At 39.9% G+C, this 22,425-nt stretch overlaps 1 protein-coding gene across 1 annotated transcript in view; it reads right to left on the minus strand.

The window, feature by feature from the left end:
• The window catches only part of myo10l1 (myosin X, like 1), a 50,209-nt gene extending 31,989 nt beyond the window's left edge, over positions 1–18,220 (minus strand). Inside the window, exons 1-2 of the mRNA XM_030718979.1 lie at positions 17,962–18,220; positions 3,725–3,823 (exon numbers count right to left, since the gene is read on the minus strand). Of these exons, the coding sequence (XP_030574839.1) occupies positions 3,725–3,823; positions 17,962–17,982 (120 nt within the window). The 5' untranslated portion in view covers positions 17,983–18,220. The remainder of the gene's footprint in view (positions 1–3,724; positions 3,824–17,961) is intronic.
• Between the last annotated feature and the right edge of the window lie 4,205 nt (positions 18,221–22,425).

Raw genomic sequence — 22,425 nt, forward strand, 5'->3', positions numbered from 1 at the left:
CATCATAAGCTCATATCAGCTTACTGCAGGTATATTTTATGTGAATCTCTAAACAATTAGAAATTACTGTAAAGAAATAGTTTTGAGATAACATACAGTGCTGTGGAGTCTTGTCTTGAGCCACCCCTCTTTTCTTTATATTTTGTGGAAGACAGTCCGTGACTGATAGCGTTTCTCTATCCAGGTATGCTTTACTGCATTGTCACTGTGTTTGGGATCATTGTCATGCTGAAAAGTGAAGCTGCTGCCAATCAGATGCTGTCCAGATGGCACTGCATGGTAGATCAAAATCTTTTCTGCATTCATAATCCCATCAATTTTGACAAGTTTACCAACACCATTTCCTGAAATGCAGCTCCAAACCACAGCAGAGCCTCCACCACATTTCACAGAAGGTTGCAGGCACTCACTTTTATGCCTCTCTTCTGACTTCCTCCATGCAGCTTGATTACAATTTGAACCAAAAATGTCAAATTTGGACTCATCACTCAATAGGATCTGTTGCCACTGATTTTCAGTCAGTCCTTGAGTAGTTTGGCATACCTCGGCCTTTTCTCCCTGTTTCCCTTCCTTAAGAATGGCTTTTTCACAGCCGCCCTTCCACTGAGACTATTTCTCACTAGGCAAACAGTAGATGGATGAACTGAAGGGCCACATTCGTCTGTCAGGTCCTGCATCAGGTCTTTGCTGAATTTTCTCCTGTTTCTTAAGAACATGACTTTTAGATACTGTTCATCTGCTGTAAATAGTTTTTTTTTAGCCCTGCCACTTCTTCTTTTGTCCTCCACTTGTCCATATTCTCAATTTTTTTAACTACTCACACCATGCTGACATACTGTATGCCAAGACTTTGGCTAATAGCTCTTTGGGAATCACCTTGTTGATGTGAAAATACTCTTTAAAAATATTACAAGAAAGTCTGGCTCTTTGGAAGCAAAGTGTAATGAAATGAGGGATGACTCAAAACTTTTGCATTATACTCTAGGAACAGTGCTGAATACTCAAGCAGAAGTCATACAATTTTTTAACATCAGCATTTGAAAATGGAATAGTTTATTTGGACTGGAATAGTTATTTGGACTACTGTATAAGGGTTTTCCTAGTGCTTTAGCAAGCCACATTCACTCACATGAACATTTATACAGCACTTTATGAGTCTCAAATTCACACTGTCACCAATTTAGAATCACCAATTAACCTAACACATGTGTCTTCAGACAGTGGGAGGAAGCCCAAGCAGGTACAGGAAGAACATGCAAATTCTTCTTGCTGTGACAAAAGTGCTAACCTCCTGCTGCCCGTGTTTCTAATCAACACAGTTACAGACACACAAGGAGCTGGTTTATTGAGATGAACAGCTAAAGGCGCTGTTTCATTAAATCGCTGCAGAAGAGTAGCACTCAACAAGATGATGTAATTAAAGACTTCAAAACTGTGAACAAGACTGTAGAAAATAACAACGTTCGTGGCTGTTTCCTGCATTGCTCTGAAAAAGGTTGTGATTTTTTCAAATCAATGTAAGCCAATTTGATCTTTTTCTAAACTGGAACAAAAGCATCAGTGAATTCCCATACTAAATACCTTATAATTATTTGTTGCTTCTATTGCAATTCTGGGTTTTTTACTATTTATTTATTTTTTATTTAAACCGTTATTTAACCAGGCAAACAGATTAAGAACAAATTCTTATTCACAACTGTGGCCTGGCAAAAGGGGAAGCCTTTTGAAGGGAAAGGAATAAAAGAATTAAAAAAGAAAAAGAAAGAAAGAAAGAATTCACTTATTTCTTCAGCCTTGTGTACAGCTGTAGTTTGTTTTGGTGGGGTTCTTAGCATTCATAACAGCTAGATAGAAAATGCCTACTCTTAGTAATTTTTACACCAAAGAGCTTGGAGAAGTCCCATTCACCACATATAGTATACGGACATAAGTGCGGAGCCACACCTCTTACTCTTTGAATTCTGGTGTTTTCAATCCTGGTGCGTAAAGCTCATCAACCTTCTGCTGATTCAAGCTGCACATCAACACAAAAACTGTGCGCCAGGAGCTTCGTGGCATGAGCGGCTCCTGTAGGTGCAGTGCGTGGGTGGCCCAGTACTTTTGTCCATGTAGTGCATCCTGCTCTCCAGTTTTCCTGAAGTGACAATTGCAGATGCTGACATTTTGTGATTTTGTTGTGTTTTGCACTTGGTTGTGCATAGGTGGTGTCACCTATAAGCTAACAATTGGAGAATTGTGTGCCATGTAGCTAGTTAAACTAAAAAAGTCTGTCATCATTAAAGGGCAACTGGACTGCAACTACTGAATAGCTCCTTGAAACTTAAATGAACACACCTATATGTGAAAGCTTGAATTTGGGGGTTGCACACAACCCTGATAATGTGAGTGCCACTGATTTGACACAAAGGCAATATTTGTAACCCAGAATGTGGAGCAGCAGGAAGAAGAAAGCTAGAGAAAAGCAAAAAAATTAAAAAATCATTGGTAAAATTCTCTCAATTTCTTCACTGTGCCCTGCAGTCATTCATATCAAACATTTATTTATGAGTATGAAAACACAGTGCAGAGCAGTGGGAGTGAATGGGGAGCATGGGACTGTTTGCATGGGTCAGATCCTGTTGTTACAGGGTATAGCCCTACCATCCTGCTGATTCTTTATCAAATATTCACCACCTCCTGCAGAGCCAACATTTAAACACCATCATCTAGCAGAGAGGGAGGGCAGAGTGCTGGATGGGGGTTGGAAAGGTAAAGGACATTCATAATCCAGAGCAAAGAGAATGCCTGCTTCTATAACCAGTCCTCTATTTTGGGAAATCCCTGTCTGTCTCTCCTGTGCCACTGAACAGGAACACTGAAGCAGCTGGATCAAAAGCGAAACAGCGACAAAAGCATGAATTCATTGTACATCTTCTGTACAATTGAGAGTGTGTTCTTGTGGCAGGAAAAAGGAGGATTGAGACTCTTGATTTTGGGAGGAAGAACCAATTCTATTATTCTATTATTAGCTCCATCTTTAAATGGAGAGAAACTGGAGTGTGTGTGTGTGTGTGTGTGTGTGTGTGTGTGTGTGTGTGTGTGTGTGTGTGTGTGTGTGTGTGTGTGTGTGTGTGTGTGTGTGTGTGTGTGTGTGAGATCCAAACAGCAATGTGTGCCAGTCCTTGATCTGATACAGATTAGATGAGCGTGCGTGCTCACACACACACACATACACGCACACATTTCTAATGAGATTTAAAAATTCAATTCCATTATCTTGGCAGTGGGTGGGGCATTAAAGGGTTGAGGTTGAGGTTTGTATCTTTTTTTTTTTTTTCTAATTCTAAAAACTGCAGGCAGCCAGTTGTTCTGAAACACCCTTGTTTCAGGATGTCCTTTCTATTTATTTCCATCTCTGCTGGCTCTCCTCTGATGGTTGAATGTGTGTCAGTGATTCAGAGATGAATTTTGAATATGTATGAGGCGGAGGAGGAGGAGGAGGAAGAAACTGGAGCGGGAACGTGGAACATCATGACCAGCAGCTCATTTTTGATCAGTACAGGAGAGGATGTACCTGCACAGCTGTTTCACCTTCACACTGATGGTGAGCAGTGTGATACTTTGTTGTATATGAAGGGTCATAATGAGGCTTTCGCTGACCTTGATTGTACTCAACACTGTATTTAAGGGAAAATTATATCAGAAAGACAGTCGTGTAAAGTGTGTGGTTGTGTACATTTCTTACCTCCCCATAATCTGTTGTGACCACAAGGGTTCCATCTCCACAGGAGTTGACAGTGGCGGGAAGCAGCTGCTCCTTCTCCCTGACCCAAACACGGGCACCCTGTAGCATACAAGCACACACCAATGTTAAGGAGTGTAACCAGTATAACAAAGTTCTATATAAAGACATTTTTTTGTTATGGAATGCAATAAACCATCTGGTAACCTGAGTAGAAGTCTTCAGCTCTTGGTAACAGAAACTGTGGACAACAAGCACTTGAATGCATCAGCTTGTTTTTTTGTTTGTTTGTTTTTTTTGACATTTTATCTATAAATTTTTATCAAAGCCCACTATCCTTCACCTTGAAAAAGAAAACAACTTGGGAATCCAACTGATAAATGAATTAACAAGGTTCCCTGCCCTTTTGAACACTGATTCATCCATCCCGGTACAACATGCCAAGAACACCTCACCTAAGAGATACCCAAGAGGTATCCTAATTAAATGCCCAAACCACCTCAGCTGGCTTTTTTTTGGATGTGGTGGATTGGGCAGTGGTCAGGGGCTGAAGCCCTGGCAGTCCAATCCCCAGCTGTTAAAACTGGCGACAGGGACGTGGAGCATTACCTTTATGAGCTTGAAATGATAATTTTGTTCAGAGCAGATGACTACCTCAGAGGCTGAAAAATGAAACAAACAGCAGGAGTTTAATAAAACTGCAGTTTTTAAAAACTGCAGTCCCTCTAATGGCCAGTAGAGGCTAGTTCCCAAAGCAAGTCAATCTCTATAGCGGGGTAGGGAACTCCAGGCCTCGAGAGCCGGTGTCCTGCAGGTTTTAGATGTGTCCCTGATCCAGCACACCTGAATCACATATAGAAGTCATTAGCAGGACTCTGGAGAACTTGACTGCAGACTGAGGAGGTAATTCAGTCATTTGAGTCAGGTGTGCTGGATCAGGGACACATCTAACACCTGCAGGACACCGGCTCTCGAGGCCTGGAGTTCCCTACCCCTGCTCTACAGAGTCCAATGTTAAAAGTTATACTTCAGAGACAAGTAAACATGTTTTTATGCCTGCTGCAAGAAACTGTGTTGGTTCCTACAGCTAATTTCTATTTCTACCCCTGTAGGCAGGTGAAATTTTATTTATAGCTACTTTGGCTGCTCCCTTATTCACAAGGGGTCAACACAGCAGATAGCACCACATGTTTAATTTGGCAGATTTTTAGAATGGATGCACTTTCTGATGCAACCCCAAAGGGATTGAATCTCAAACCGGAGATCTTTCGCTTGTTAGGTAAATGTGTAAACTACTACACTATGGAGTCAATATATAATTCTCATAGTTAAACTGTACTAATGTAAGATATGAATAATTAAGGGTGGGATTGCTTTGAGTGGCAGATGGATTTCCTTTCATCTTGTTTGTTGTGCTCAGAGGCACTCTAAGGAGTCCGCTGTTGCGTTTTCTGTACGCCCCTGCTGATATTGCTAAGATTAACAGATGGCAATATCCAAAATGTCAAGCTTTAAAGCAGCAGCAGATGATGACATGCATTTATCTTTTATATACAGCTCTGGTGCAGACAGATGTCACAGATGTGTTAACTGGGAAACTGCAATGACCCAGACACACTGTCTTTCTAGCATGGTATGCTAGAGTATCAGTGTCTTTATGTTTTTGTGTATGGAGTTCAGAGGAAGTGTGCTCTTCCCAAACCTTTCTAAACAGACAAAGCCCTCCTTCACACAGCCACTGACCTCTGACCTGAAACTCATAAACAGGGGCACAGTGTAACAGAGGACAGAAAGAAAAGGCAAGCTAAATGGAAGTACGAGTCAATGGAGTGACTGAAGTGCCAGAAAGACAGGAGGTGCACCATACATTAACTTATACGGTTTAGCTTAGTGTACTGCATCAAAACTGAATCATTTGTGAAGTTGCCCAAGCGTTGCCTTTGGGAGCGGTTCAAAAACGTGGTGTCAAATGTAATCAAAACAATGTTTGAATAAAACAATGTTGAATAGAGTAACCTTTAATGCTTGCTCATTTTATCAGCAATGATAACTCCATCCATGGGGAGCCTGCTGGAGGCTGGTGTTGTGTTACTATAGTACAAAACATGTCCTCAGAGGAGAAGCTATTATTGAAAAATATTTTACATCTATAACCACTTAAAAATGTGCTTATAGCTGAACGCAACAGATATTCTCTACTTTCTGTTATAAATCAGTCCTTAAGTGTTTCAATCCTAAACAGAGGAAGTTAAAAATAAAAGGTTTTACTGTGAATGGATAAAATAACTAGTACTACAGTTTGTTAAGGAGAACATATCATTAGAACTGATTTTTAAGCTGAAATTTTGGCACTGAAATAAAATAAACTGTTTATTTTTTACATTTTATATCTCTTTTGCTATTCTCCGTCTTACATAAGGAACATGTGATAGGCTTTTTTCACTATTTCTGACAAATTACTGATGACGATGATGCACTATATTTTTGTCAGTGGTAAAGTCTTGAAAAGTCCACTTTTTATTATCTATAATGTATGAATGTTCTTGTAGTTAGCGCAAAGTTTCTTGGCATAAGCACTCCAGTCTAAATCCTAAGAAGAGGCGCGAGTTCTAAAAGGCTTCATGGGACACCAGATGTGTGCATATGAATGAAGCGAGCAGCAGAAACCAAATGGAAAAGAACTGTTTTAGCAACAGATGGTCCCACAGCCCCAAGCATCCCCTGACAGCCTTTATCACTTTCCATTTTCTCTTCCCTCTCTCTCTTTTTTTGGCTCTTTCTATCCCTCAGTGCTACACAGATACACACTGATGATAACAAAAAAACAGTCATGCCTCAGGCTGTGGAGCTAACCAGGCAGAGACCAGTCACACAAAAATACAGTGTGTTATATATGCACACAAATGGGTTGCTTAAGGAAAGTCTTAGGGGATAAAATGTCTGAATCCATCTGAAAACAGACTTTAAGACTGCTGGCTTTTGCAGAACATAAACTCCTTTATAGTTCATCTTTTGCACTAGCCTGTGCAAAGGTTTCCTTCACTGTTCTTTGCACAGCAACTCTCTATATATAGCGGCCTCATTGCTCCTCTTTATCCTCTCTGTCTCTCTCTTGCCGTCAGATTCCAGCACACTGAGCCATTATTATGACCTGATGACTTATTCAGCCTAAGGCTCTATGCTCACAGTTCACTGGTACCTCACTCCATGTTTTACCTAATAAATTGGCCTCTGAGCCAATTTAAACTTGTAACTCTCGACCTGTGGCGTCAGACCTGAAGCACACTCATGGTACAGGCGTAAACGCACTCGCATCTCCTAATGTTCAATGTGAACCAGAAAGTGATGCATGTTTCTGCTTTCTGACTCTCCGTCTCCTCTTAAGTAAATTGGTCTTCAGTTCCACATCGATATGCAGTCTCATGGGCAAACTAAGGGGAGACAGAGGATTATAAATGATGTGCCAGCACCACAACCTCCACCTGCACTCATTCTGCTCCTCCTCTGCTTTGTGTCTTCCTCCCCTCCCCCCATCTATTACTTATGGAAGCTTGCTTCCGCCCTAGACAGGCAGAAATAGCCATGCATGACAGCAAACACCAAACCTTTCTGTGACCTAAAATCTGTGGCTGAAACATCGCCTTTAACGCTCTCCATCTCTGTTTCCCATTGTTTCTCCGCTCTCTGAAATTCAAACCATACCACAGTCAAACAGGCCTCGGGCTCCTCCCATCACCTTTTCGTCAAGCTCAACGAAACGTCTACCAACATCAATTGTCACTTTACCCTCAGACATGACCTCTGACCTCAAGTCTTACAGCCTACTCTGTAACCAGCAGGAAAGAACTCAAACTTTCCTATGGAATGCTGTCGGAGATCCTTTTTTTTTTTTTTTTTCACTGATCAATTGAACACAACACGTAATTAATTATCAGAATTCTGGCCCTAAACCTCTTCTGAGAAAAGTCAGAATTTGGAGATTAAAGTCAGAATTCAGAGAAAAAAATCATGGGCTGTAATGACATGGTAGACCACATAGGTTTGACATTTTATGGCTGAGATGAAGTTGTTCCAAAGGTGTGGCCCAATAGTTTTGTCCAAAAAGTATAAACTAATACATAAATGGTCTTAAAGCTCTTTCAGATTCACAGGAGAGAAGTTAAAAACAAACAAACTCAGTCAAAAGACCACAACAGAAAAGCAGTATCTGTGCCACTTTTATAAACAGGTTAACATTTGGATTAAATTATACGACTCTAATATATATTTCTGTTAACCCTGTGAGGTCTAAATCATAATTGGTGATGAAACCAACATTAGCCCCAACTCTAACCTTTACAGTATGATTTAAAGAAAAGCAAAAACAATTTTTTTTGAGGTTTAAAAAAAAGTTGCCAGTTAGATTTTTTATTTTTCATTTTTATTTGTTCCCCTTTAAATTAAGAGATTTGAGAGAACAAAAAAATATATACAACTTCTGATAACATAGGGTTATGGCCATGACCGATGATGACTCAGACCCCACAGAAAAATAGAATGGAAAATATGAAGAAAAAATCTTGATCATCTAATAATTTTTCATTTTTAAACTCAAAAGTGAGCATCCACAGAGTATTCAGCCCAGAGGCCTTTTTGTCTGCTCAGGCAATTACATGGATGCCTGTGTCATTTAGCTGAGGCTCTGCCCTGGAGTCTCTGATGGAGGACCTCTCCTTCTGAGAGAAGTTCTCTGCAAAGCAAATGCTGATGAATGCCCAATATCTAGCATATAAATGCTATGAACTTCAAACTGCACTTTTGACAGTCACTCAAGACACTCAGTTGAGCATCACTAACCCTTGATACAAACAATGAACACAGGTACATGTCATAAAGATATGTTCTATGGTTATTACTACCTTAGATATTTGCATCAATTCAAAAAGAAGCAACTGATTGGCATGGCTGAGGTTGCCCCTCAAAATCAGGTAATAGTGCCTATTGTTGTTTTTTTGCTGTTTATGTGGTCAGAGCAGGACTTTCAGGGAATGATCTAAAAATAGCTGAGGTACACAGGGGGATATCATTGAAGGGGAAGTCAGCCCATTTTAAATCATGGATGATTTTGACTTTTAAAAGTACCACAAAAATATCACTTACTACAACAACACTCAGTGCAACATAATTTTGAGCTGCTATTTATTGTGCAATGCAAACAAAAATGAAAGAGTCAGTGATTACTTTCCAGAATTATAAAATACTACATGTGAGTGTGCTAAATAGTTGTGCATGTTTTCCTGCACTAGCTGGATTTTTTGGACTGTGTTTCATTGTGCACTGGTAGCTTAAACAACAGTCCTAACGCAGTTACTCACACCATCTCGGAGACTTTGGATTCTGATGTCCTTTCTATCGGCTCCGTAAAGCTGGGCTGTTTTAAGCAATGCCAATGTCAGCAGCATTATAAAATGCTTACAGTGGCAACATGTTGATATTAGCAGTTTAGTGTTTAGCATGCTAATATAAAATACACAAACCTGTCCCAATCCCTCCTGTGGATGTTCAAACTGGACTAAAGGTGTGGACAAACTGACAGACTCAAACAGCTACATCACTAAAACTGCTAAAGTCAATCGAAAGGAAGCTGAGATAAAAAGTCAAACCAAACATGACAGCTGGAGGAAGAGAGGAGTCACTACGGGACCAAATCATATCTGACAGACTAGCTGTCATAAACTGAAAGGACAAGAGGAAAGGAGAGACAGGACAGACAAACGGAGAAAATGAGGACAATGGAGATCATGGCAGGAGAACAGCAAAGTGTGGAACTAAAGGTTAAAAGTACAGGAGGCTGAAGACGACACAGAATGACAGAAATGAGACACGAATGAATAAATGATGACAGAAGCAGCTAAAGACCAGCATGGAGATGAGAGGATACAGCAGGATATCTAGGAAGGTAAGAGGTACATTTAGCAGTGACAGAATTTTTAATGTGTATATCTATCTCTATTGTGTATATGTATTTGTGTAAAAGAGCATATTGTGCTACTCTACCATAGTTGTTGGTAAAGTATGCCAATCCGCCTATTGTTCTTTTTTCTAATCACAAGCATCAGGTAATAATTTTTAATCAGAGACAAGAAAGTGCAATCTTAAAAACATCCTAGAACAAATATCACATTGTGATTGAGTCATTTTTGTCATTTTATGTACTTGGTCTCATGGTTTGGATATTTATCTATTTAAAAAAAACTGAAACACAGTCAATTAAATTATTAAATGGTCTATCAGACTAATTGGTGAGCCACAGCTTAACCCTACATTCCTAGTTAAGGTGATTAGTACAGTGAGTTTCAGTTGCTTCCTTCTGCTTGAAGGTTTACAGTCCCAAAATACAGACAGTATAAAAACAGTTTTGTTCCAGCAGCCATCACACAAATGAACATATAATAGATTTTATCTTACGTGTGGTGTTCCATGTTTTTTGTTTTTAGAGCGAGCTGGACCGGCATATTGGTGTCAGCAGTAAAGTGCGCTGTACCAAAGAAGAGAGATTTACTACTCCATCTACATCCAAACTCTCACCTATGGTCATAAAATCTGGGTAGTGACTGAAAGAATAAGATCGTGAGTACAAGTGGCTGAAATGAGTTTCCTCTGTAAGGTGGCTGGGCTCAGCCTTAGAGTTGTGAGGAACTCAGACATCTGGAGGGAGCTGATGCTCCTCTATGTCAAAAGGAGTAATTGAGGTAGTTCAGAAATCTGGTTAGGATGCTTCCAGGGCACCTATCTATCTCCTCTGGCCTGGGAACACCTCAGGATCCCCCAGTAGGAACTGAAAAGTGGGGAGTACATAAGTGGAAGATGGATGGATGGATGGATCGTAAACCTGAACCTGAACGTAAACCTGAACCTAAGAAAGAGGTTCAATATGGTCTTTGTCACCAATGGATGTCTAGGTTTTAAATCTTATATGATACCTTCAAGGAGAGTTGGGCTTACAAGAAAACTCCAATTAACTGATGATACACTGATATGATGTAGTTGTGAGTGAAAAGTTTTTTATAGTTTTAGTTCATTAGATATGATGTTTGTTATTGATAAAAAATAAGGAGAAATAAACTATACTGCACATTTTTGAAAGAGCAACAGAACAATTTTCATTAGTTGTCACAGATCAGTGTTACATGTTAATTACACAAATGTAAACTTTATCTGAAAGGCCAGTATGCTTCATCATAACTGCACTTCACAAAACGTATCTCACAACAGTAAATCTGACACTGATATTTGGTAATGTGCAGTGTCCAGCAATTTCTGTATATTTCCCAAATATACAGTATATACAGTATCTGTATATTTTCAAGATGGTGGCAAGTGCAGACGCAGCGGCTCACGGCTCTTCCCTCCAATCTCATTGCACATCCCGACAAATAAAGGCATTCTATACCACCCGCCCCTTTTAATGACAGCTTTTTGTTTTTTCTACTCCACCTTTCAAGCAACTACAACCACCAAACGAGGAAATCCTCTGAACTTGTAACATTATAAATATTTCACAAGAGTGAACTGTTTATATGCACAAAACAAAGAGCAGTACAAAATCCTAGAAAGCAGAGATATCACACATGTGTGGTAAATATGTGTGTGAATCAGAGAGACTCCTTGCTATTGCCATTTTCCTAGCAAAAAAGCTCTGATCTGTCATCCCAGTGCAGTACTGCCTGTGCCGGAGACCTAAACTGTGTCAGTAATATTCCATTAAAGGTGATAATACAATCGGGACAGCGAGGCTTTTAGCAGATTATGGCTGCTGGAAGGAGAGCAACAGCATGTGTTTATCCCTGCAGTCTGTGCATGTTTGTGTGTCTGTGTGTATGCTTATGTGTATGTGGGTTGGTGAGTGTCACCTGCCTGTACATAAGTCACATCTGTCGTTAAAAGGGATTACAGTTGAAATTCAACACTATAGGTATAAATAAACATGAGTGTAAATGAAAACATGAAAAGCATTAGAAATATATTAATTTATCCTCAGTCGTATACAGCAAGTGTCTCTTAAGACAAGGTTTTATAAGATGACTGGGTGTATTTTTTTTAATGTTGCAGGTGCGTTTTTTTTCATTAGTAGTAGTAGTAGTAAGAAACAAAAAATAACCGATCCTTTTTTTTTAATGTTAGTGGGATGGGATCTCAGTGTTAAGGGCAGCATAGCTAACCAGAAAATCTGTTTGGTTTTTTTGGTTTGTTTTTTTACAGTACTGTGCAAAAGTCTTGAGTCACCTTTCTAGGAAAATGGGAAATAAGTGATTTACCGAATCATTTCCAAACACACATGGAAACAGTATATAAGTCAAAAACTGAGTTTTCCCAATTCTAACAAGCTTGAAAGTCAATATTTGTTATGATCACCTTTATTCTTCAGCACAGCCTGAATTCTCTTAAGTAAGTTTTCTTTAAGTAGTCTTCAGGAAGAGTTCTGCAGGCTTCTTGAAGGACGTTCAAAGCTCGTCTTTGGATGTTGGCTGCCTTTTGTTCCATTCCCTGCTTCAATAATGGTGAGGTCTGGGTTCTGAGGAGGCCAGTGTTCTCTAGAAGTGTGTATGCATGTCCAAATGTAGTTTTCCAATTACTCTGACTACTGAATGAGCATTGAAAGTATTAGAGCTCGACCGATTTATTGGTGGATTGATAATTATCAGCCAATATTATCTACTTGCTGGTCTAAAAGTGTTGGCATTTATAATATCTGACAAATGAAAATATAAAAACATTTTTAAAAAGATGAAAGAAACAACCTTCAACCATGCTGTGAGTGTTGACTTTGCATAGTTTGTTCACTCTGTAACTTCCCTGTTGGCAACACATGTTTGGAACGCCACAAACGCTGATCTGAGCAGAGTTTAGCAGAGCGCAAATAAGTAAATAAATAACTACATATAACAAATGTTAGGAAATCTGTTTATGTTTTGTGTGGCGGAAAGAAAAATATATTGGATCAGATATCATATATCAGATTTTTAAGTCACAAAATGTCTGTATCAGTATCAGTCTTAAAAATCTTAGATCAGTTGGGCTCTGATAAAGAAAAAAGTATATTTTGAACAACATCAGTCCTGTTTACTATCTCCACCAATGACAAAATATTTCAGTAACTGGTGTTTTCACATATAGTCTATCAGGATGCCTGCTTTTTTATTTAGTGTATATGTATACAATAGATTCATAAAATAAATATTTTCTGGAGAATCTTGACTGATGAGTGAAAGTCTGGTAAGTTCAAAACAACACCAATAAAATGTTCGTTTGACTAGTCTGATGCTGAAATTCACTCATACAGAGAAGCCATCGGGTCAAAGATTTAACAAGATACAGAAGTGCAAACAGTATTAAGACCATAAGTGCACTCTATTCCCTGTTTGGCTGCATAACTGATACATAGGAATATCTGAAGCCTTGGACAGCTTAATTCCAAAACAAACAAATAAATGATTTTTAAAGTAAACCAGATCAAAATCTGCTTCTAAATTACAAACCAGGAGAAAGGCAGCAGCTGTTAATGGTATTTTGTGTGCAAGTGTGTACAGTGCAAATCCTCTTTGAGCTCTGTGCTAATTATCACATTCTCTCACATCTTGGATTAAACTACAGTCACACACCCACCAACACCCTGGCAACAAAACTCCACGGCAACAGTGTGGAAACAGGGTACCATGGAAACAGCCTTTCTCCTCTAGGCACTGGTGGATGCTGGGAGTTGATGTTCAAGTGTAGGGGACTGTGATATAATTTTACTGTTTTCAGCACAGTTTGTACGCTGGCTTACATAAAAGACAAATTTTAGAAAAACTTGATGAAGGAGCAACATGTGACCAAAGAACCAAGTAAATTTTGGTTCAGATCCAAAACACATTCTTTAAAAATGCCCTCAGAATGGGCAAAAGAAGTCCTCTGGGTGCAGATCCAGATCAAAGGATAGTTCACTTTCATTAACAACGCAAAATATTTGCAGGTTTTTTGTCTATTTGTCATCAGGATTATTCAAAAACTAAAAGCAGTTACACTTGAACAGGTGAAGCAGGGGAATAAACTAGTGCAGATCTGGATCTATTTGCTATAAAACTGCATAACATTGGCAAAGGACTGTGGGTATTTTTAATACTAGGTCTGGGAAAAGTCTGTGGCAAAGTTTGGGGAGCAGTCATGATTAATCTTTTTCTTCTTTATTCGGTTGCTCGCTTTAGGGGTCGCCACATCAGATCATCTGCCTCCATCTTATGCTCTCACTTGCATCCACTTCTGTCACAATCTGCATGTCCTCCTTCACTACATCCATAAATCTTCTCTTTCCCTCTTGCCTGGCAGGTCCATCACCAGTCACAGTACCTACATTTAAACTCCCGACTCTCACCTCCACTGTCCTACCATTTCTTTTCTCCCGCTGCCTCTGAACACGCCTTTCCGCTCTCCTCTTCCTTTGTCTTCCCTCAACAGCAGCATAACAGATCTCATTCTTGATGATCCGCATGTTTGATTTGGCAAGGATTTTACACCAAATGGCCTTCCTGACACAACCCTCCCCATCTATCCACTGGGACTGCCCCTGGGAGTACACTGGCTTTTGGCCTCCTCTGTGGCTGTTTCAAGTTAAAAATTAATGGTTGTAGAAATTGTTCTAAATGTTGTGTTTTATTTAATTAGAAACCTAACGTGTGAGCTTGGACTGTGGCATTTGATTTTTTTTTCTGACAAACCAGATAATTATTAAAACATGTTGCATTTATTATTCCTGAGCCAACTGTGACATTTTATGATCATATAGTCAGTCACACCTACACATGCAGGAAAAAAAAAAAAAAAAGCCGTTAAGAGGAGAATAAAAGAAAAAGTGGAAACAGAGAGGAGAAAATAGAGAAAGACAGAGCTGCCAGAAGGGGGAGGGAGGCTGACAGAGCAGCTCTTAAAGTGGTTGGTTGAGCGAGATGGAGAAGCACCAAGAGAGTGGCCGCAGGGAGAGAGGGAAGGAGAGAGAGAGAGAGACACCATCAGAGGGAAAGGAAAAGAGGAAAGAGAGAGAAGCAAAACCGATGCAGCTCCAAAGCAGAACAAATGTGTTTGGAGCTGCTGAATATAGGTCACACATCTCCAGTGACTGTTCCCTTACCTCCACTGAACCAGCTTCCTGCAGTATGCACTTCATACAAAATTCTGCATAATTTGAACCACAATAGACGGGCATGGGTGCTGCTAAATTTACCCCTAAGGTTTTTACATGAGAACCCATTGCGCAAAAGAAAAGACTGATTTTTTTTTTCTGCAATTAGAAGGTACCTTACACTGATCAAGCTGCATAAAAATGTCTTCATGAATGTTTCACTGCTTATGTGCAAATTGCTGTGGAGAATGTATGCAGAAGATTAAATTCTTACAATCACAGGCATACTGTAAAAAAGCTTTTATTGCTCTTTAACTATCTTCAGTGCAGAATACACCGACCACTCAACAAATTGAAGGGTAATTAATGAAGAATTACTGCTTATTCAGTTACACAGGCAAGGAAGAGCGACAACAAGGAGGACAGAAACAGAGGAAAGGAATGTTGACTGAATATCAAACTTGATATAAAAAAGCAGACTTGATACCAAAACTGTGCCTTTTCACACCTGCCTGACAAACAGTTATTGTATGCTTGCAGCTTTGCACCTGTTAAAACCTATCACAGAGGCACTGACACAAACACAAAATATCACCCCTGAGAACACGTCACCCGTCTCACACATACACACAATCACATTTAGATATTCCAAGAGCTGAGAGCACAAAGTACTCAACAGCCATCATTAATTGACTCCAGGGGAAATTATTTTGAAGGATTATTTAAATTAATTTTAATTTCAGTGGTCACTGGGCCATAAATAACTATGTATAGAACTGTCAGTCCAATCTGATAAAAAAAAAAAAAAAACACTTTAAAGGTTTGCTGACTTTCCTCCAAAACCTCCAGCTTCTGTAAATCAATAAAAGCCTATTTTTATAAAGCATTTCCTGTCAGATTTACATACATATTACAACAGAACAGCAGCCAAAACATTTCCAAAGCTTTAAAACTTTAACCCAGTTTAGGAAATCACTTATTTGAAATTAGCTAACAGTATATAAGGACTTAAGAAGCACTTCACATGCAGTTTTAACAATTTAAAATTACCTGATGGAAGCTAGTCCAGGTGTAGATGATGTGCCTGCTACATTTACTGATATATCTATGCAGTATTTACACAATGGTAGCAATTAATCTCACAAGGACATAGGTTACTTATATGTGGGATCCATTTTTTTATGTCGCCTTCTTGTTGTTATTCCTAATGTTGTCAGTAGGAACTATTTGGTTTTTCAGGGACCATAGCAAAAAAACAAAAACAAAAAAAAAAAAAATGATTGGGTTGTTTTCATGTTTAGAGTGCATAGTGTCACTACAACTGCCATAATTTACTACTAACCAGGCCAGCATGATTATGCGGGGAGTATACAGTAGTCTATACCACCTGATATTTCATGCTTAGCTGGCTCGCCATCACATTTTCTGCCTGGGTTGAGAGAGAGAGACAGAGAGCGAGGTCAGCTGTTCACTCTTTTTTTGGTTTTAGGGGGTAGAGACACAAATGGAGGAATGCAGGACTACGGGATTGAGGGCTGGACCAATGAAAGCAGAGGAGCAAAGAAACTAAGTGGATGTTGGACAGACACCTCCCAGAAACATTGATTACTCAGCACCCCACTGAATGAAGTCATGTTTCTGGGTAGCAGCTTATGCACGTCTGCAGGGTCTGAACATCATAACTCAATAAGTCACTCCATTTTCAGATCTCATGTAGCCTTTCATAGTCTGTGTAGTGTGGGGCTGCAGGCTGATTTATGGTGGTCTGTGAATCAATGCTATGATCAATATAATACAGACAGACTGATGGGAAACGAAGCAGAAGAGTTGGTTGTTGCATTTTGATGTTGTTGAGTGATGATCTGAAGGCTTATCATGGTTATGTCATGCATTTACAAAATCAGTATGGTCAGCAGTGATTCTCATAACTCTAGTACCCACACATATACCCACACAACCACTAATACATACACACACACACTAATAAATTGCATGACATCATTGCCAATGTGAGAGGCATTTAAACCCATATCAGATTAACTTAAGATGGGGGAGGATAAGTAGCTTGGAGAGGATGGATACTGGCATTGAAATCAGTGGACAAGACTGTTTGGGTGCCTGAGCCACTAAATGTGGTCTGTGGAACAAGATACAAATGAAGAAAGGGAGTGGTAGGAGTCTCCTGGTTAGCATGTGAACATGTACAATAAAGGGGCTATAAGGGTAGAAAACAAAGCAGCAGTGGAGGGGAGTGTCTAAAATGCTCAACTCTGGATCAGATTTGAGAAAATGAGATGGATTTTGTCATATATGTGCTAAAGATGAAAGACTAACATGTCTATGATGAGGTTTTTCCAGCGGGAGATAAATTAAAAACCACTGATTTACCTAATATTCAATTACGAAGGCAGTTAATTTATCTCCTTCCTGTCTCACATATTCCATCAAACACATACATACACACAGAAATATCCATCACCCTGCTCCTCCTCCCTCCCCTCTACGATTAGTCACCCCTCCTCCTTTACCTTCCTCTACCGGCCCAAACCCAGCCATGGATCCGATCTCCATCCCATTCACGGCGCAATAAAAAAAAAAAAAACAGAGAGGGTCTTCATGGCAGGACGCAGAGGGAGGGCTGTTGCCGAAGGCCAACACGGTTTACCCTCCCTTAACAGATTGGCTTTAATCCGGGAGTCAGCCTTATGGATCCAAAAGCCCCTGTCAGCACCCGTTTGGCCAATTTTTCTGCGGCTCTACTCTGAATTAATTTACCAAGCCGGCAGACCCTGATGCTCTGCAGTGATATTGAAACAAACGGGGTGTTTTGGGGTTTTTTTTGCTTTGTTTTGTTTTTTTGTTTTCTCCCCGATACATGAAGGCTATAAACATATAGCCAGGCCTCTTCTGGGTTTGGGGGGCACGGTTTTTATGCTCGACCGAAGCAAAGCAGCACCTGCCATAATTGATGTGAATCAAAATGAAAACGCATCCTGCAGTATAGACATGCATCGTTGTAAATCCAGACATCATCACGCCGCGAAGGCTTAATCTGTCATTAATGTTTAGTCCTATAACGTGACACTTATTCTCAATGGCTTACCTCTGCAAAAAATGCCTCCATCCTGCCTACTCCTCCCTGACGACGCGCGCCCGGCCCGGCAGAGCGCAGACACCGGCTCCGGTCTCGGGTGAGCAAATCTCACCAATGAAAGGGTGAGCCTGTTTGTCAAGATGAGGGAAAGGTAGCAGTGCCTCTGTGTTGGTGTTTCCCATTCAACGAGCGTTTTTTCTACAATCTGCGAAATGGCTCAGTTGCCCAAACACACCTCAGCGGCGTCCACGCTCTATGCGCAAAAGAAAAACACACATGAGAAAAATCCAAGGAGGCTGGGATGAAAAATGAAAAATGTCCACGCCAGGGATCCGTCGGAGGAGCGCTAATTGAAGCGTCCCGGTTTTCCAGGTCTGCCTGGTTTGTGTGCCAGTGTGTGTATGTGTGTGTGCATGCCGTGTGCGAGGCTTTGAGTATTGTGCGTGGGGTTGAGAGAGCACCAGTCCGGGGGCAGAACGAGCTTGACGCTGCCCACGCGCACACACCGATGGGGCGGTGCAGAAACCATATAAAACACACAATATAAGCTCGCGCATACAGATGTGCGTGCAAACCTTAACCAATGCTTTTGTGGTCTCAGAAAATCCACCTAGGGGTGAGATGAAGCTTCTTTGATTGGTGGCAGTCAGAACAGATGAAAGAACCTCTGTCCCTCTTGGTCCAATTACAAGTGCTGATTCCGAACCAGATTGTCTGTCTACACCCTCATCGTGTTTCCATACAGCAGTGAATCCTGGAAGAAAAAAAGAAGGCAAAAACAGTATTCATGCAAAAGAGGAAAAAAAAATGAAATAAGATAAGAAATGCAGGCTGTCTTCCCAGGAGAGATTAAGTTTCTTTAATATTTTATCCCGTCACACTGCTCTTTAATTTTAAAAAAAATGGTGTCTCTTTCTAAATAAATTGTAACAATTTACTAATGCACTGTGTGTCATATAGATGCTATCCACTGATGATTCGGACTCCTTCAGTTGATTTCTTGATGTATGAGTTTCTAGAGTATCTGTAATCAGTAACAAAACTGAGCTTTATTGCCCTGTAGTTTGCTTTATCAGTAACACACAAGATGTTGCTATTGAATGCTTATGTCTCCCAGTGCATTAGTGAGAATTTAAGTAATAAAGTCATCAGATTACCTTCTGTGCAAAATGTTGCTTGTGTATTGAGAGTAAAAAGTCATTATGACAATGGATACCATAATTACTGACAAGCTGACATGACAGTATATAAATCTGAATAAAATGATGTCTAAATTAGCAGTGAGGCAAGTGCTGTCAAGAGCATTCATGCTTTCGTTATGCTTTATTATGCTTTTCCAAAGCCAGAGCATGAAAAGAAAGTGGGGTCAGGGGGATTGGTGGTGGTGGTGGTGGGGGTGGTGGGTGTGGGCGTGGGGTGGGGGGTGTTTTTATATAATCGTTCCTTCTTTAAAAAAGGAAAGAAAAGAAAAGCTTGCTTGCTGCATAGGTTTGGTTACAGGATCAGTCTGAGGTCCCTCCCCCCAGGCTGAAAATGATATCTCATGGCACACACACACACACACATATGCACAAGATCATATCAGTGAGGGCAAAACATCCCAAAATCACACAAAAAATAACCGATAAAGTCACCCAAGACAACAGTTTGGTATAAATAGACAGACAGCTGGTTTGTGTAATGTGGACCATGTGAGTGTTTTATTCTTCTTTTCAGACCACCAGGCTGCAGGGGCCAGGTGCAGCTTTTAGGAGCCCAGCAGGCTGAGGCCTCTCATGGGTAAAGTATAAGCTCAGCCTGTTCCCCATGGAGCCCTGGAGGTATAGGGGTGGAGGGGTTCCTGTGTGCATGCTTGCAAGTATTATTTAGCCGTACCCTCCATCTTTATCAGGGAGACAGTTCAAAAACCAGATCCAGCAGCAGGGCCCCACATTTTGTGTGTGGGTGTGTGTAGACACGTACATGTACAAAAACACTCAGGAAATGAAACGTGAGCTCATCGATCATTACTCTGATCTGACTTTGGAGGGAAAAGAATCTTTGTGGTGAGTCTGGATTTGCACCTGTGGGCAGCACAGACCATGAACACACTCTTAATCACTCATGCTCTGTGAACATGCTCCTTTACATACACTCTATTATAAGAATTATAAAGAAGACAGCTCTGGAGATTTACTGTGTATTCACATTAAGGTAAATTAAATCAAATTTCTTAATCTGTGAAATTGCTGAAGACCGAGCCCCAAGAACCAGTTGAGTGTTTTCTCACAATGCATTCAGGTTCCATCACCAGGTTGTTGACACAGGACTAACCGAAGTAACAGTTTCCTCAATTTGATTAGGTGACCTTCAACTATGGTTACAAATTCTAATGGACTCTCAAATTATCTTAATTGTTTTCTCAGAACTGTTTCTTTTAAAGTTTAATGAAGCCTCCCTCTGAAAGACACAAAGTTAATTTGCTATTTTATGAGAAAAAAGATGATTCATATTCTGCATGTATCACAAAAATATTGTAAAAGCAGAGCAGATGTTTCACCTTCACCTGCTTTCTAGGTGCAGGGAGGAGACGTCTGAAAAGGAACTTTAACAGAAAATAAAGTGCATGTACTTATGATGTATTTATTATTTATGATATCGATCACACAGCATCTCAAATGAACTAGAATCTGGAGGCATATATACTGTGTAATAACTTGTGAACATATTTAAAGCATTGATTTTACATATAATGACAGGTTTTTCGCACCAAGGCAATTTGGGGAGTGTTGAGCAAAGTTGAAATGATTAGTTGATTAACTGATTAATCACTCAGCACAAATTATTTAACCTTCCTCAGTTTTTTTCACTGTAGTCAAAATTTAGTGCATAGATTTTGAACATCTGGTCAAAGATATCACCCTGGGGTCTCAGAATTTGTGGAATGCCTTTCACAAATGATCTATTAAACAACAAAATGTTGATGATAAAAAAATATATATATATAATATATATATATATATATATATATATATATATATATATATATATATATATATATATATATATATATATATATATATATATATATATATATATATATATATATATATATATATATATATTCCATTTCTACAGTAGTTTTAACTATAATGCGATCCATTTGAAAAAATGCACTGACTGTATTTTTGATTTGGGTTTATATAAGTGCCAATTTGCCCAGAAAAGTCCCTGATGTGAAAGGGCAGAGGAGTTGTTGCTGTCCATAACCCAGCTGACTAATTCATCCAACCTTCACATGTGTTCAGGAACACACACACACACAGACAGACAAGAAAGTGTGGACTATTAAATTCTCATTACCATGACAACACCAGGACTGAGTGACCCTCAACAGTGAATTGTGGGATAGATTTTGTTCCCTGGAAGTCAGGAGCAGAACTGTGCTTACTCATCTGACTACAGCTCTGTCTCTTTCTCCTTGATGTCTCCTTCTCTTCTTACTGTTACACTGAATATGTGTGTGTGGGTGAGTGGGGGTGGGGGGGTGGGATGGGGTGTTGAGGACAGATCATCTATAGGTTCGATGGTACTCTGGGTGAAAGCAAAGATTACTGAAAAGGTCAGAGCTGAGCCTGCTCATACACAATTATGAATCCTCATATGGTGTATGCAGGCTATGTATTTATAAAAACAGCTAATGTAAAGCTGAGCATGTACAATGCTGTGCAAAAATCTTGAACCACCCCTCATTTCTTTATGTTTTGCTTCCAAGGAGCTGGACTTTCTTGAATTTTTTTTTTTTTTAAGTGGTTTTGAGCAGTGGTCTGAGGGTCTCTCAAACTTTTTTTTTTTTGGACACTGGTTGCTTTTTCACAAATTTTCAGTCCAGACCTTCTACCTGACCATTTTCAGAGGAATGTTTTTTTGTTTGTTTTGTTTTGTTTTGTTTTGTTTTGTTTTGTTTTGTTTTGGTTTGGTTTGGTTTGGTTTTTTTGGGGGGGGGGGGCATAGTGGTGTAGTGGTCAGTACTGTTGCCTCACAGCTAGAAGGGTTCGAATGGGTTCAATTCCACCTTGGCCGGGGCCTTGTGGGGGCCTGTGTGGAGCTTGTATGTTCTCCCCGTGTTTGCGTCGGCTTCCTCCCACAGTGGGGTTAGGTTAATTGGTGATTCTAAATTGCCCATAGGTGTGAATGGTTGTCTTTCTCTCTTTGTTGGCCCTGCGACAGGCTGGTGACCTGTACAGGGTGTACCCTGCCTGTTGTTAAAAATACATAATTTGTTCCCATTTTGTTAGTCAAATCTGAAAAATGCCAACGATAACACAGTTTGACAGGCAGAAAATAGTATCTATGCACCAACAACGTGATTCCCAAAGAGCTATTAGCTGAAAACCTGGCCTGACCTGCCATAGTGTGCAGTGTGTCCTTAAAAAAACTAAAGAAAGTGGACAAGTGGAGGACAAAAGAAGTGGCAGTACTAAAAAACTGTCC

The sequence above is a fragment of the Archocentrus centrarchus genome, chromosome 22 (genome assembly GCF_007364275.1).
Source record: "Archocentrus centrarchus isolate MPI-CPG fArcCen1 chromosome 22, fArcCen1, whole genome shotgun sequence".
NCBI classification, from domain to species: Eukaryota; Metazoa; Chordata; class Actinopteri; order Cichliformes; family Cichlidae; genus Archocentrus; species Archocentrus centrarchus.